Below are 15,141 nucleotides of genomic sequence, written 5' to 3'. Positions count from 1 at the left end.
AAGTGCTGGGATCAGATAGTACTCACTCTAAGTTCTAAAGGAGCTCAGGTATGAAATAGCTGAACTGTTAACTGTAATGCGTAACTAATTGCCTAAAACTGCCTCAGTTCTGGGGCACTGAAAGTTGGCAAATATAAGTTTTTTTATAAAGGGATCTGGAGCGATGCAGGAAACTACAAATGAAGAAGTCTGACGTTTAGAACAAGTAAATTGATAAAAATTATAATACAGAATAGAATTTATAACAGAGATAAGCTTGATGTATTGGAAAAGAGTCAATATAAAGTTGTAATTAATTGGAGAACTCTACTAGATTCGTAGCATTATTATGCATCCCAAAGAGGAAAATAAAGCTAATATCATCCATCTCATATTCCGAAAGCTTTTCAACAAATCTGTCACTACAGACTCAAAGTTGCCACAAACTAAGAAGGAAAACCCACTTATGGATAGATTACTGCTTAAAAGATAGGCCATAAAAAGATAGCATTAACATTGGTCTGCTTTAAAATGGCAAGGCAGGTCACTAGCGGAGCCTCACAGAAATCTGTTAGGGCCTGAACTCTTTAATGCATTCATAAATGGTCTAGAAAAAAGGACAAATAACGAGGTGACTTCCACTGATGATACTATGTTATTCACAGTGGTAAAAACAAGAGCTGGAGGTCTTTATTGAGGCAAAGAATTAAGATAGCACAAAGGGAAAAAAGGTACACTAAAACTCTAAATTCCAGGACTCTGGAATGGGGCAAATCTAATAGAAAAAAGTGCTGAGCAATGTCCTTAAGTGACAGAGAGGGAGGAATCTCTTTTGTAAGCAGGCAACTCATCAGCAGGAAATAATTGAGAAGACAGATCTGTGTCTACTGAGACCATCTCTAAACACATCTATGTTTGACCAGAAGAAATGGGAAATTACTAGTGCAAAGTCTTGCTTAGACCTCATTGATATTACTTATCCTGGTCACCTGTGTTCAAGTGATGGGACCTCACCGCTTTATGTGACCTATGAAAAGGATTCTCCAGAGTAGTGACAACTCTTATCCTTCTTTCCAGATTTGCATCACCACACGTTATCATGTTATAAACTCATGTTATAAGCTCATGTTCCACTAAGAAAGATGCTATATGTTCATAAGCATACCTGTACACTCCCTTTCCCAGAGCATTCAGTACCTAATCCCTTTGATTTATAAGGCAAGTATTAACATTGTATTAATAATCAACCCACTGACCATGCAGCACCTAGGTTAACTCTGCATTTGCCTCCAATCCATAATCAAAATACGAAAGATAAATAGCTTATTTTTAGTTCCATATATTCAGCTACAAGAGGGATAAGATGTCAGTGCCCGTTACTTTAGGCTCATTTGATAGTCCAAAAGACGACAGGTATCACCAAAAGGTGATTTAAGCTCATCCTAAAATAGGCTATCAACCATAAAAGGAGCTGAGGGTAACTAGCTCAGATGTCTTAAGTTAAGCAAGATGAATTCCACCCTAACTGTATACTAGCATCACAGTTAATCACATTTATTACATGGACCAACCAAGCATGGAGATCACTGTGCCAGGATCCTCTCCTGAGGAGTTCACAGCCTGAACAGTCAAGGCAGACAAAGGACAGAGGACAAGAAGAATGCATAGACAAATTAAGCAGCGTGGTGGAAGTATGGTAACACCACGTTTTAGGAGAGGAGAGCAAAGAAAGGGCAATAGAGCAGAGAAAAGGGAGAGTAGAGTGCAAATGGCTCGGCAATGAGGTGAGGTTAAAAAACAGGATTGGGGTAAACCGCTGATGAGCTCAGAGGGGTGAATGTTCAGACAAAACTGTCTGAATGGCTGACGATATCAGCCTGCAGCTGCTCCTGCTGCCTGAACACCCTTGCTGATCTGCTGCAGTTTCCTCCAGGGTCATATCCTACGGGAAAAGGAGAGACCTACCACCTCGGCCCTGGAGTTCAGGATGGTTTACTATCCTCACGTGAGCTTCAGTTGTTTCAGGATACAAGAACAAAGCAAAACAATTTGGTACAAGATCTGCAATCTCTCCTACCAGCTAAATACCCTGCCAAAGATACTGCTGCATTTGAACAAAGCATTTACAAAAATGGCTTCTTAAAGTAAGATGTGATTATTCTGTATATACTATTAGGCAATTCTTTCCATCTCAAAACAACAACAACAACAACAACATAAAGGGAGACTCTTCTGAAGGAGCAGGAGCAGAAAAGTGACTAAAGTGCTGTGAAGAGAACCATGCACAATGCTTCAGAGAATTATGAAGAGAGGAACCAAGAGTGATCCTAATTTGTCAAGTTCTATAGAAACTTCCATGACAGTAACTCCAGGAAAACGTTTAAAAGCTACAATGCAGAGTACTCAGAGAATCAGCGGAGGAAGGAAAAAAAGCAGTCAAAACAGGCTTCTTGACAAGGCGGCAGAGCAAAGCACAGACTGAACCTGAAAATACTGAGTCTTTTGAGACAGTAAGTTTTCATTGCCTTGATTACAAGTACAAATGGGAATCACATCCAATGAACCAATATTCACTTAAGATTTAACATGGTATTTGAGAACCTGCAAAAACAGTTAAAAGACAGTGCAAAAATAACTGAGATTTAACAATGAAAACAATGGTAAAAAGCAGACTGAAAGGGTTAATTCAGCTTCTTAACATGATTTGTACTCTTATTTTCCTTTGCTTATTATTACTTTCAAACTACAATCAACTTATTGTCATACCACTGAATGATGGAAATCTTGCCAACTACTTCATAACTGACACATTTTCTGTTGCACTGAACATTCCCAAAAGACATTTCCCCTCATTTTAACACAAAATCCTGTCAGATCCAAATAGCTGAATAACAAAATGTGTAAAGGATATGTAGCTGTAATAGACCTCCCTCAACTAGTCAATTTTGTAATAAAAGATGATCAAAAAAGACTCAAAGATCCAGTGCTAGATTAATGCAAATATCTGCCTGTTTGCAAGTGCACTTTTTGATTAAACTGGCATACATCAAGTACAATTAGAAAGGTTATTTATAACTAAGAAATACATAATTCTGCATTTTAATGAGGGTGACAATTACAGCCAACAGTTGCTAATTAACATTAATCCTTTTGCACTGCAAGTCAGAGTTCCCCAACGTGATTTTCATTGTCAGGAACGGACACACCAAAAGTGTTATCACAGAGCAGCTACTAAGTTGGTTCCTTTGACATAAATAGGTGTTCCTGTTACACACAGCAAAGAAAAGGAATGTGATGATGTGTTAAGTTTGATAACCTCAGATGTAAATACCAAATGTCACTTCAAAATTTATTTGATGTCTACAGCATGAAATATAATCAAGGCTTATCATTTCACAGCTGAACCCAATTCCAGGTTTCCCAAGAGTCAGTCTGCACAGGTGAAATCTGATTTCCACACAAGCTTGAAATCTCCTATTGTTAAATTTGGTTTTGATCCCAATCCTGGTTTCACATCTATACTTCTTCACCCCAGAGACTTCAAAGCTTTTAGTGGTAGTAATAGAACAATGTAGATAAGGAGAAGTGTTTGCCCTTTCGGGATCAGTTTCTGAAGCGGAATTCCAGCGCAAGGACTCGAAATGAAAATTATTACTGCAAACTGGTTTGCTACCACAACATATCCTCACTGCAAAATTTCTTACATAGAGCACCATAAAAAATGTGGTTCTCAAAATAAAACCCGAATTTTAAATCCTAATCTTTCAAAATTGCTTTAATGTATTTCCATTGGCTGATCACAAATATTTTTATAGAAAAACTCCACGTCTATAAAGACAACCATTGACCTAATGAAACACTTCTACTTCTGATAGTCATAATTCCCTAAAGAAGAGATGACTTAGATTTTCATTTACATATTTCCAAGGAGAAATTATCTCTGTTTCAACCTCTCAGCCACTGCCTTTTCAGACACAAGCATTAGAAAGCTATCTGACAGTCTCTTTTCAAGCCGTTCTTTAACAGGAAGAGAGACTTGGTCCAAACGCCATCAAGATCAGGTACACGAGATCATAATACAGCCAGTAAATAAAGCCTCTATAAAGCGTGTCAAGGTGCTCTCCATCTGGGTCAGGCAGTTGGAGTGGGATCAATGTTAGATATAAGTAAATGAGAAGGCAGAAAAGGAGAATTGTGAGCTCTAAGCAAAGAAACCTATAATGCACTCCTTATAAAGCGCTGTAAATTTCACATTTATTTTATAAGTATGAGATAGATGGGTTATTTCTACATACAGAGGTGCCCAACTAAAATCAAGATAAGTGATATTAATGTCCTATGGTCAGTACTATTGAACCTCGAAAGCAATAAACTATGAGTCGATAAATATTACATTTGCAACATAGTTAACATTCTTCTACTGTCTCTGGCACTTATTACACATTGTAACCGCAAGTCTACAATACATTATTCATATTTGGGATGTCACTGAGTGATGGATTGCTGTAAGAGAGGCTGTCCTTTAAATAAATCAACAAATAAAAATGCAAATGTTAACATTTTCAGCCACAACTTTTTCCATCTTGAATGGGGAATGAAAATTTCACATTATATCGACAGCCAGCAGAGAGAACAATTAACAACCTACACTGTGAATAAGGGAGATTAATTCGCAAACGTCTGGTTTTATCACTTGCATATGGAACTATATTGGACTTTTTGTACTGCTAGCTCTCTCAGGGAATTGAAAAAACTTGTGTCTCCTATCATGCTCATCACCTAACTCACCACCCCACTGCAAACACTTAATTCCTTTAAATGTTTGTAAGTTAAGTCTGGAATGAAAGTTTTCTCCTCCTCTGCCTCCTTTGGAATATTGAATCATATCTGATACAAGGAAAAAAAAAATCTATTTCTTTATAAGTGCTTGCTTAGATTCTATAGGAGAAAGTTGTTCATAGTATCGTCTTAAGAGCAGCACCATATTTAAGCATCCAACACAGATCTGAAAGGCAACTACTGCCTAAGTAAGGCAAAAGCCTAAATCTCATCATTGCCATATTTCCTAAGTACTCAGCATAGCAGATCTACTCTATACTATTCCAATGTGCATTATTAAGTATTCAGCTCTGCACATTGTATTTTACATCAGATATTAATTTGCTTAAAAGTCCCTGAATACACATTCACCTGAGATGTGCTGGGCAATTGGGTAAATAGTTCTGTTTTTAAAATATCCCTAAACACAAATTTAGACAATACAATCTGTTTATAAAAACTCCAACAGGCCACTGTGGTCTAACGGATAATAATACAGCTAGAATGTGGTACTCATATTGCAGGAACTTTTAAATCACTTATTTTAATGGCTATAAGAAATTCCACTTCCAGACAATACATTCAGCAAGCATTAACGCTGTGATTTAAAACTGCCACAAGAAAACAGAGGCTTAATGCCGAAATCAGACTATTGCTCAATCCCTTAATTTATCTAACTATTCTTAAATTTACTTCTTAGATGCCCAAAGTAAAAAATGTTACAGGGGAATTATCTGTTTCCATGGCGAGCAGAACAACCTTTGCCTATGTCTTGTAAGCACTCGATTATCTGTGGCATTATAGGACTTAACCGTGGCAAACTCAACACTACAATGGTTTCTGTGTGGGGAGAGCCTGACAATTGCACTGGGGCTGTAATCAAATCAAACGGTCTTTCAGAAAGGCACAATTTACAACTTTTTTTTTAAAGAAAGAATAGCTTAATACTTTGATTTAAAACAGTTCATTTCTGTTTTGCAACATAACACTTGTTTTGCTCAAATCAGTGCTTGATTATACCTGAGGTAAGATCTAGTTTCCGTAAAAACTTCTTCATTGCTAAATAAAAGCATATAAATGTCATTACTTCCCTTTTCAAGCTTCCTTCCAGCTCACAGGCAAAAAGTAGAGTCTTGCTTCTAGGCAAACTGCAGTTATGAAAAAAGACAACCCTGGTCATCAAAAAGGTAAGGCTTAGGACTGCCAGAAAGAACTGTGCTTTAGGGATAAAGAACAGAACTTACTCTTCCAAACTTGCCCTGGCCCCAACCTTGCTGTGATTTTTTTTCTAAATATATTGGCTTTGGTTTACATAAATAAGTACATGGAGTAGAAAAGCTTTCCAGATCTGCTGTGAACATAATTTCAAGGGCCTCATGCAGGTGTAGACACTTGGCTTAATAACACTCTACAGACAAACATGCAATGCTTGGCTGTAGTGTGAAAAGCAGCAATAGGCGTGCATAAAAGCCTGATAGGCAAACTCACTCACTATTAGCCTAACCTCAGTATGCCAGATAATGAAATGTTATTTTTCTTTTAGAAACAGCATTAAAATTGCCCTGTGAACAACCGTTCTGAGGGCCACAAGCTTGGTCCTTCTGCAGTTCTCACACTACAAATCTCAAAACACCCATCTTTACCTTCTCGGGACACATTCCTTGTCCTAGAGGCGATTCATTCAGCGAGAGAAGAAAGTAGCACTGCAGCGTTTCTTCCTGAAGCAGGAGGCAGCTTTAGCACACGCTTAAGCCTCCATTTGAGCCCTGCCAAGAAAGGCTATCAAGCCAACACATCTTTACCTGCCATGCCTGCTTAGCCGGTCAGCCCGCTGCAGAAGCTGAGCTAGCACCCTAATGCCTTGCGCTGGCAGGGAGCTTCTGTCACTTCCCAACACCTTCTCCCTGGCAGGCTTTTCACTGCTGCTACTGCAGAGTGCCAGGGTTTGTGCTAGTTAAAGCTGGCCCAAACATGAGTTGATTCTAGTCCTATAAATTTAAATAATCAAAAGTAATTATATTTACATGTACTACTGAATAAATAAATTTGCTCTTAGGCTAAGGCTTTGCGCTGCAAGTTTCAGTCCCATGCCAACTGTGGTGGTTAAGCTGTTAACCCTCCCCCCCCCCCCAAATCATGGATTATAACAAACATGCTGACAAACCCTTAACGTTAGTGGCACAAAAGCAGCAATAACTCTCAATATTGATTAATTTAGTTAGTTAAACCTGCAGTCTAAGCTTATAACCATTCAGTGATAAATTGAGACTGACCTGCTGCTCAAGCAGGTTTTCTGATGAAGGATAGGATCAGCTTTAGGTCTCCACAGAAATACTTGTCCATTTACCATTTTCAATTAGAGAAGGCCATGAGTAAGGGAAAGCACAACATGGCTGCTTAAACTGGTCAATTATACTTACAGCACCAAGAGAGAAAGTGAGTGAGCACAGGAGAGATCATCCTAGAAATACAGGATTTTTCAAAATTTGTCATCAACTGGTAAAATAAACCTTTAAAGATGACAGCTAATCAGACTCTTTTTACTTATACCTTTATCTGATATGATTTCTAACAGTGCATTTCAACAACTGTTTTACTCCCCTCTGTGGAAAAGAATGGGCCATCAATCCTCTTGAACAAAATTCCTTTTCCTGAGCAGTTGTTGTATGATGTGAATAATTATCTTATATCTACTCCTCAGTGCTTGAATGGAATCTCAACTTATCACTATTAGACAGTATCAAACAATATCTAATACATACTCTTTATCCGATATTACTGATTTCCAAAGGTAACCCTTGCTTCCAAAAGAAATGCTTAGGCAATCCTGTAGTTTCTGTTTGTTTAAACATACAGTTACTTGTGGGAAATAGAGCCCAATCTATCTCAGTTCTTAAATCCTCCCAGAATTATCATCTTTTCCTTCAGAAGAAAAAAAAACGTGTTTCCATAGCAAGTAAGTACAAATTTGTCAATATTGATAGTGTTTTTTCACCTATTATATATCGCAAGTTCTCTCTGAAGATGGAAATAAAACTACCAGCTGCTGCCAAGAACACAGGGATGATATCAAGCATACATTTTCCTAGTCCACTGGGCCAAGAAAAGATTAAATCTGACTCAAGACCTCTCATTCTCCAAGAAACATTTAACTCTTCTCGTGAACTGTCGTATGTTTTAGTCACCCCACTGCACAAAGTCATCTAACTAATGGTGTAAAATACAGCAGATTCACACTTTAGTCTGCATTTACTCTGTTGGCTTAACTAAAGATTTTATTACTAGAAAACGTCTGAGAGGCTAAAGAAAAACAAGGACTGCATGTTGCCTTTTTAAGCCCTTATGACTAGAACTGTAATCCTGCCCAAAGTGGGAAAGTTGTTTTTAGACTCCTAAGTGTAACAACAATGCTGCTTTCTGTTTCTTCACTGGAGCAGAAGTGATAATGCTGCTTTTCCAGCGCATTTAGTGCAGATATATAGTATAAATCAGGAACTGCTGACTTAATGTGATTTTGTTGCTTGTCGTTAAACATAAAATAACTCTGGTACAAAACATTTAAAAAGAAATGTCATTTGATAAAATATGGGGGAAGATACAGGGGGATTAAAATCTTCAAGTGGATTTAAAATCTAACAGGAGTTAACACCATTCATTCAAATTATTTACAAATGTATTTAATGTGTCAGGACTTTGAACATAAAATACTTTCTCTTCAAAATCTAAGTAAAATTAAAATGTTAGAACTTGGCGTATTCCTGCTTTTCTTATTCTAACAAGCAACTTAAGGCTTACTATAAATGTCAAAAGCATATGGCAGTTTTTAGTTTATATTATCCAGCTTGTGCTAACATGAAATACTATAGAATTTCAGCCACTTTCCTGCATCTAGGGGATAGTGATGGTTGCATTTGTAGAATCTTAAACCAGAGATTACCCAGCAGCTTACCGTGAAGTGTCATGCTGGATCGGAGATGTGGCTGTGGTTACAAGCTCTTTATTGCTGCCTGTCAGCACAGGAGATGTGGCTGCATCCTTTCTAGGCCCGGAAGTTGTCCCTGTGAAAGGAATTGAAGACAACTAAGCCAAATATTAGAGGCTAGTAAGTTCTGGACAGCTATTACATGATTCCACATTATTACAGAACACCCTGCCCAAAAGTTATGCCGTTCTTCGGTGTGCTGTATGTACAGTGAGAGGGCAAAGAAGTCATTATCAGTTGACATTGCTGCGCATGGATCATGTAGAATCATATTTATATAATAAGCCATACATTACAGCCTTTACCTTACCATGTGACGTTTGACAGTCTTGCACTGTTATTTCTTATAATGGTTCACTGGATCGAGCTTGTTTTTACAGATACAGCCTTCTACAAGATGTTAGTTTTTCCAAGTTTGTTTTTAAGTATCCCTATAACAATATTTTGCTCTCAGTAAAACAGAAATGTTTGTTCACCCCTTCTTTTTCCCAAAATAATCCTAGAATTAAAAAATAATTTAGGTTGGAAGATGAAGTCTGGAGGTCATCTAGTACAACCCTCCAGTCCAAGCAAGTCCAGCAAGATCAGGTTTCTCAAGGATTGTCCAGTCAGGTTTTGAATATCTGCACTGATGGAGATCCAACAGTCTCTCTGGGCAACTTATTCCAATGTTTGACCACCCTCACAGTGAAAAAAGTTTTCTGTACAGCTAATCAGAATTTCCCAAGTTGTAACTTGTGCCCACTGCCTCTTGCCCTGTAACCTCCAAGAAAAGTCTTGTTCCCTCTTCTGTACCACCCTCTCCTGAGGTAGCTGAGGACAGGCTGGAGAGATAGGCAGAGAGGAACCTCATGAACTTCAATAAAGGGAAGTGCAGGGTCCTGCACCTAAGGAGAAATAACCCTATGCACCAGTACAGGCTGGGGGCTGATCTGCTGGAAAGCAGCTCTGCAGAGAAGGACCTGGGAGTCCTGCTGGACAACACGAGCCAACAATGTGCCCCTGGGGCCCTGAAAGAATGATATCCTGGAAGAATGGTCTCCATTAGGAAGAGCACTGCCAGCAGGTCGAGGGAGGTAATCCTCCCCCTCTACTCAGCCCTGGTGAGGCCTCACCTGAAGTAGTGTCCAGTTCTGAGCTCCCCAATGCAAGAAAGACATGGAGCTCCTGGAGTGAATCCAGCGGAGGGCTATTAAGATGGTGAAGGGCCTGGAACATTTCTCCTATGAGGAAAGGCTGAGAGCTGGGCCTGTTCAGCCTGGAGAAGAGAAGGCTCAGGAGGGATCTTATCAACACGTACAAGTATGTGAAGGGAGGGTGTCAAGATGATGGGGTCAGACTCTTTACAGTGCTGCTCAGTGATGGGACAAGAGGCAACGGGCACAAATAGAAACACAGGAAGTTCCGTCTGAACATAAGAAAAAGCTTTCTTTTACTGTGAGGATGACCAGTTTCATCCACCTTACAGTCAATTTGCCCAGTCCATAGATCACCAGTCTGACTATGAGAAAACTATGGGAGTTGCATCAAAGGCTTTGCTGAAATCAAGGTAAGTGACATCCATCGTTCTCCCCTTGTCTAGAGGGCAAGTCACGTCACCACAGAATGCAATCAGGTTGTTAAAGTATGATTTGCCCTTAGTAAATCCATATTGGCTGTTTCCAACCATCTTCTTGTCTTTCATGTGTTTGGAAACAGTTTCTAGGAGGACTTCCTTCATAATCTTCCCAGAGACAGAGGTAAGGCTAACTGGCCAGAAATTCCCTAGATCCACCTCTTTGCCCTTCTTGAAGCTAGATGTGACATTTGCTTTTTTCCAAAAATCAGGAACTTTCCTGGATTGCCATGACCTTTCACAGATGAGAGCCTCTCAGTGACACTGACCAGATCCCTAAGCACACTCAGATGCATCCTGCCTGGTCCCACACATGGGCTTATGAACGCCCCAGAGGCTTAAGCACTTCCTAACTGTATCTTCCTCTACCGTGGGTAAAGCATCACTCCCACAGACTATGCCACTAAGCTCAGGGAAGCCAAAAGGCAAACCTTAACCGTAAAAACAGGCATTGAGGACCTCAGCCTTTTTCTGTGCTTTGTTACTAGATAGCCTGTCCCACTGAGCAGAGGATCAACCTCCTTCTTAGCCTTCCTTTTGCTGCTGATACACCTATAAAAGCCCATCCTCTTACCCTTTATAACTTTCTCCAGCTTCTACTTGAGCTGAGCTTTGGCTTTCCTTACTCCAACCCTGTATGCTAGAGCAGTGTCTCCATCTCCTCCCATATAGTGCATCCCTGCTTCTACCTGCTGTGTATTTCCTTTTTGCAGTGAAGCTCTGTCAAGAGCTCTACGTTCATCCATATGGACATTTAGACAGAATGGACTAGTCTTGTGCTTTGAGGAGGTCGTCCTTGAAGATCACCTACCTTTCCTGAGTCCCTCTCCCCTCCAAAGGATTCTACTAAGTAGATCCCTTTTTAAGTGGAAATGTGCCCTTTTGAAATGCAGGGCTGCAATTCTACTGCAAGTCTTACCCCCTTTTTCCAGGATTTTAAACTCCACAGTCTCATGATTGCTGCAGCCAAGGCTGCCCTCAACCTTCACATTATCAACTACTACTTTCTTTCCTGTGAGCAACAAGTCCAGCTGACTGCTTTCTGACAGTCAGTCTCTTCTATAACTTGTATCAAGAAATCATTATCAACACACTCAGAAATCTCTTGGATTGCTTGTGCCCAGTTATAACGCCCTTCCAGGAGATAACAGGGTGCTGGAACACTTCTTACTTAGGCTTGCTTAAGTAAGGTTCATCAGGGCAACACAAACAAGGACTGAGCTCTCAGTTTCATAGCTATGTTTTAATTAGATAACTTGTATACAGATAGTCAGTGGTAAGTGGAATAGACAAGTTAGGAGTAATGCGATCTAGTGCATAAAAGCTTGTGTGTGCACGCTCCATTATCTATCCTAACTAGTACTGTCCAACATCACATAACTAAACAACGGTACATGTGCGGAAGGCTACAAGTCTCAGAAAAATTAAAAGTCAAATGAGTATGTAACTCTCTTTTGTCATGACTAAATATTTCTGGGCTCTCTGAACAGTAATGTTATCTACCATCCATGCTGAAATACAGAGTAATATATTAAAGTTGAAATTCCAGCATCACTGCAAAATTTCTACAGGTTTATGGATGTCCAAGAGACTAGCATTACTTAAAATACTGTGTTGATTTAAGATGTATAAAAAGTATATGCATATTATCGAGTAAAACCATATGTTCTAATGTGTTCTAGCAAGGCTACCAAAGGAATGGGTTCTTATTGCTCTAATGCATTGTGCTTCAGCATTACATAGCGAGAGCTCTCACCTAACAAATAGTTACCAGGAATATATGTTGATCGTGTGTCTCTGGTAACTTGGTAGTATGCTAATCCATGATGAGAAGAGCAGGTATGCATATAAAGACTAGAAGCCTCTTGCTTGGACATTTGGCTTTATGACTGAATATGAAATATTTAGAAATCATTTCACATGACAGTGGAATGAGGCAGCTGGATTTTAAGAAACTAACACTGAAGTAATAAAAAGCTGGTGAGCATGGGAGAATATATTCAATTCCTCGTTTGAGAAAAGGCTGGCACACTGTCAACATACTGAATTCAAAGTAAAGTAGATATATTTCTCTGAAAAAGAAAATATATGGACTCAGAAGTGGCCAATACAGCCTCAAGGGGACTGTTCAAAGGCCCAAGTTTGAAAATATTACTAGGACTAGAAATGGAAAAAAAGAAAAGAAACTAAGTAGGAATATACTGAGGCTGTTAGGCTGCACAGAGATAAAACAGGAGTAGAAAGAAGTCCTGAATATAGTGAAAAGAAAACCTTTTAAAATACATCTCGAAAAGGCACATGAGTCTATTGAGGGAAAAAAACACCAAAGAGAAAGTAGGTCTATAAATAAATAAAGAAGATTAAATCAGTAATGATCCTAAAATGGCCAAGCTACTAATAATTTTAAAATACACTGAGAGAAAAAATAAGGAAAAGAATATCAGCAACTAAGAGGTAATAAAGACCTTGTACATGTATAATACCTGCTTGTATGAAGCTGATGAAAAGAAATTATCTGGGAAAAAAAGATACAAATTCTTCAGTCTGAAGGATATATATTTCAGGACTAAAGGGAATTAGCTAATGAATTTATGAAGTGACTGGTAATTATTTATGAAAAGTCATAGAGAACTGGGGTGATACAAATGACAGCAAATTAATTAGATCTGCAGGTGCTGGAAGACAGTATGAGATTGGAGAAGTTACAGATGATCTAGAGAGGCAAGAAACACAGGAAAAGAATAGACACGTTCTCTCTAGAAAAAGAAAGCTCATGCATGGTGCAAATAATAACTAAATACTGATATGAATGGAAAGTGAGAACCTGGGGTAGCACAGAATAGCAAAAAATAAACAAGAGGTAAGCCTGTAGGGCAAGCTACCCACAAAGTGCATTACAGATGTTTTCTAAATGGTAATATTTGGAATACTATTTTCAATTTGGTGAGCTTGATATAAGAATGATTTAAACTAGTTCAAAGACTCATTTGAGAAAATTCAAATAACTATATATTTCTGCTTAACAAATAGAAAACTAAAGCATGAAGAAAGCAAGGGAAATAAAGCAGCCTACATTTTTGAAAGTGTAAATACTTCGAATGAAGAAAAACTGTTGAGGCTGGACAAAGCAGTAATGGGATGAAAGTAAGCAATGGAAAATCTAGGTTGATAATCATGAAAGAAATCTTCATGAATTGTATAATACTAATATTCATAATACTTAACATTTATATAGTACTTCACATCTTCAAAGCACTTCAGTAATATTAACTAATTGCTCTATTCGCTTGTAGGGAAGAGTCTTCCCTCAAGGGAAGAGGTTCCAGATCCTGAATTGCTAAGAAGCTACATTAGAAAATCTGCTGAAAAACAAACACTATAGAGAAAATTCAGCCCCTGGAAAAGTATGGATACTACGAGCTAAGAGTTCTTCCTTCTCTAGTTTTTTATTTTACATATGGAAAGGAAAGCTATGAATGTTAATACAATATAACGTAAAAGCTATTTCCCCTAAAGACACGTACAAGGAAAAATAGTTCCTTCTTCGTGTCAATACAGAAAGACTTTAGGAAGGGGATGAAGAGGAAGACTTCAAAAAGAAGCACAGGGAAGCAAAGTGCCCAATACTGCAGAACATAACAGACAGGATCTAGTTTAGTTTCCTAGCCCACAAGCAAAATTATTCAGGGTAGAGAGGAAGAGAAGTATACATTTCTGTACTCCAGTGCTTTTTAACTAGACAAGTTGCTAGATTTTAGTACAAATTGACGTAGCTGTTGGTGACACCAATAAAAACAATTTACTGCTGAAAAGATTCAAGACTTGAGGATTGCTTCGTCTGCTTAAAGTTTTCCTGGTAAAACTAAAAAAGTTTAGCGACAAGACACAAACACCTTCTGCAGCACAGGAATAAAAATTAAGGATCAAACAGAAATAGGAAATGAAAAGCATCAGTGAAAGAATAAAAGCTGATTGTCAAAGCATGGCCAGTCCTGTAAGTTTATAGCCTGAAAAGGGAACGGAAGTGCACCTTCTGCTCCAACAGGTGATGGGACCGAGGTAATGATGTTGTTTTCCCCATTACTAAACACTTATAGGGAGAAGGGAAAGTGAATTTCTTAAGAAATTACCCCTTCCAAATTCACTGCACTTGGTATGCTAAGCCATTTGGTGGGTAGTAGAGTTTTCCACCATTCCAGCATGGGCATGGCTTACTAATTACTCATTTTATTTTAAGAAAATCTAAGAGTACAAAGAGAGCAAAACAGGAAAACATCAAAATCTGATACAATGGCATATGTTGCTGTGGAGAAACACTTAGGAGTTGCAGGGTAGCCAGACACGCTGCTGCTTTCTGACTAGAAAGGCCACAGGAAAGTACATGGCTAAGTAATATCAAGTTGCATGTCTCAAGATGTCATCCTGTTGATTTCATTCCCTTCCTCACATTGCATGGCTTAGCTAGAGCTCAGTTAAACGCATTTTCTACTGACCCAACAGGTACTGATCGCTGTCTGAGACAGGCTTTCAGGCTTGATGGTCCAGGCCTCGGATGCAGTAAGGCAAACCCCACAATTTTATGGGATTCACCAAAGAAAACAGTATTTGTTTTCCTGGTTTTATTTTTGCTAGAAGCTACATAATTGCTTCCTAATAAAAGAATAAATTCCGAAGCAGAATTTGAAGGAGGAATCGCAGTTCAGCAACAGAGAGTAAGATCTAGCAGAAATAAGGACAGAGACAGAAA

General features: G+C 38.7%; 1 protein-coding gene across 7 annotated transcripts in view; it reads right to left on the bottom strand.

Annotated features, from left to right (window-relative positions):
• LOC104138537 (protein hinderin) overlaps positions 1–15,141 on the bottom strand; it is a 173,613-nt gene that overhangs the window by 20,101 nt on the left and 138,371 nt on the right. For all 7 annotated transcript variants that reach the window (XM_068924828.1, XM_068924822.1, XM_068924827.1 and 4 more), the window contains one exon: positions 8,747–8,855. In XM_068924828.1, the coding sequence (XP_068780929.1) occupies positions 8,747–8,855 (109 nt within the window). The remainder of the gene's footprint in view (positions 1–8,746; positions 8,856–15,141) is intronic.

This window comes from Struthio camelus, chromosome W (assembly GCF_040807025.1).
Source record: "Struthio camelus isolate bStrCam1 chromosome W, bStrCam1.hap1, whole genome shotgun sequence".
Taxonomy (NCBI): domain Eukaryota; kingdom Metazoa; phylum Chordata; class Aves; order Struthioniformes; family Struthionidae; genus Struthio; species Struthio camelus.
The sequence above is the reverse complement of the archived record's forward strand: the minus strand, read 5'-3'. Positions and strand labels throughout refer to the sequence as shown.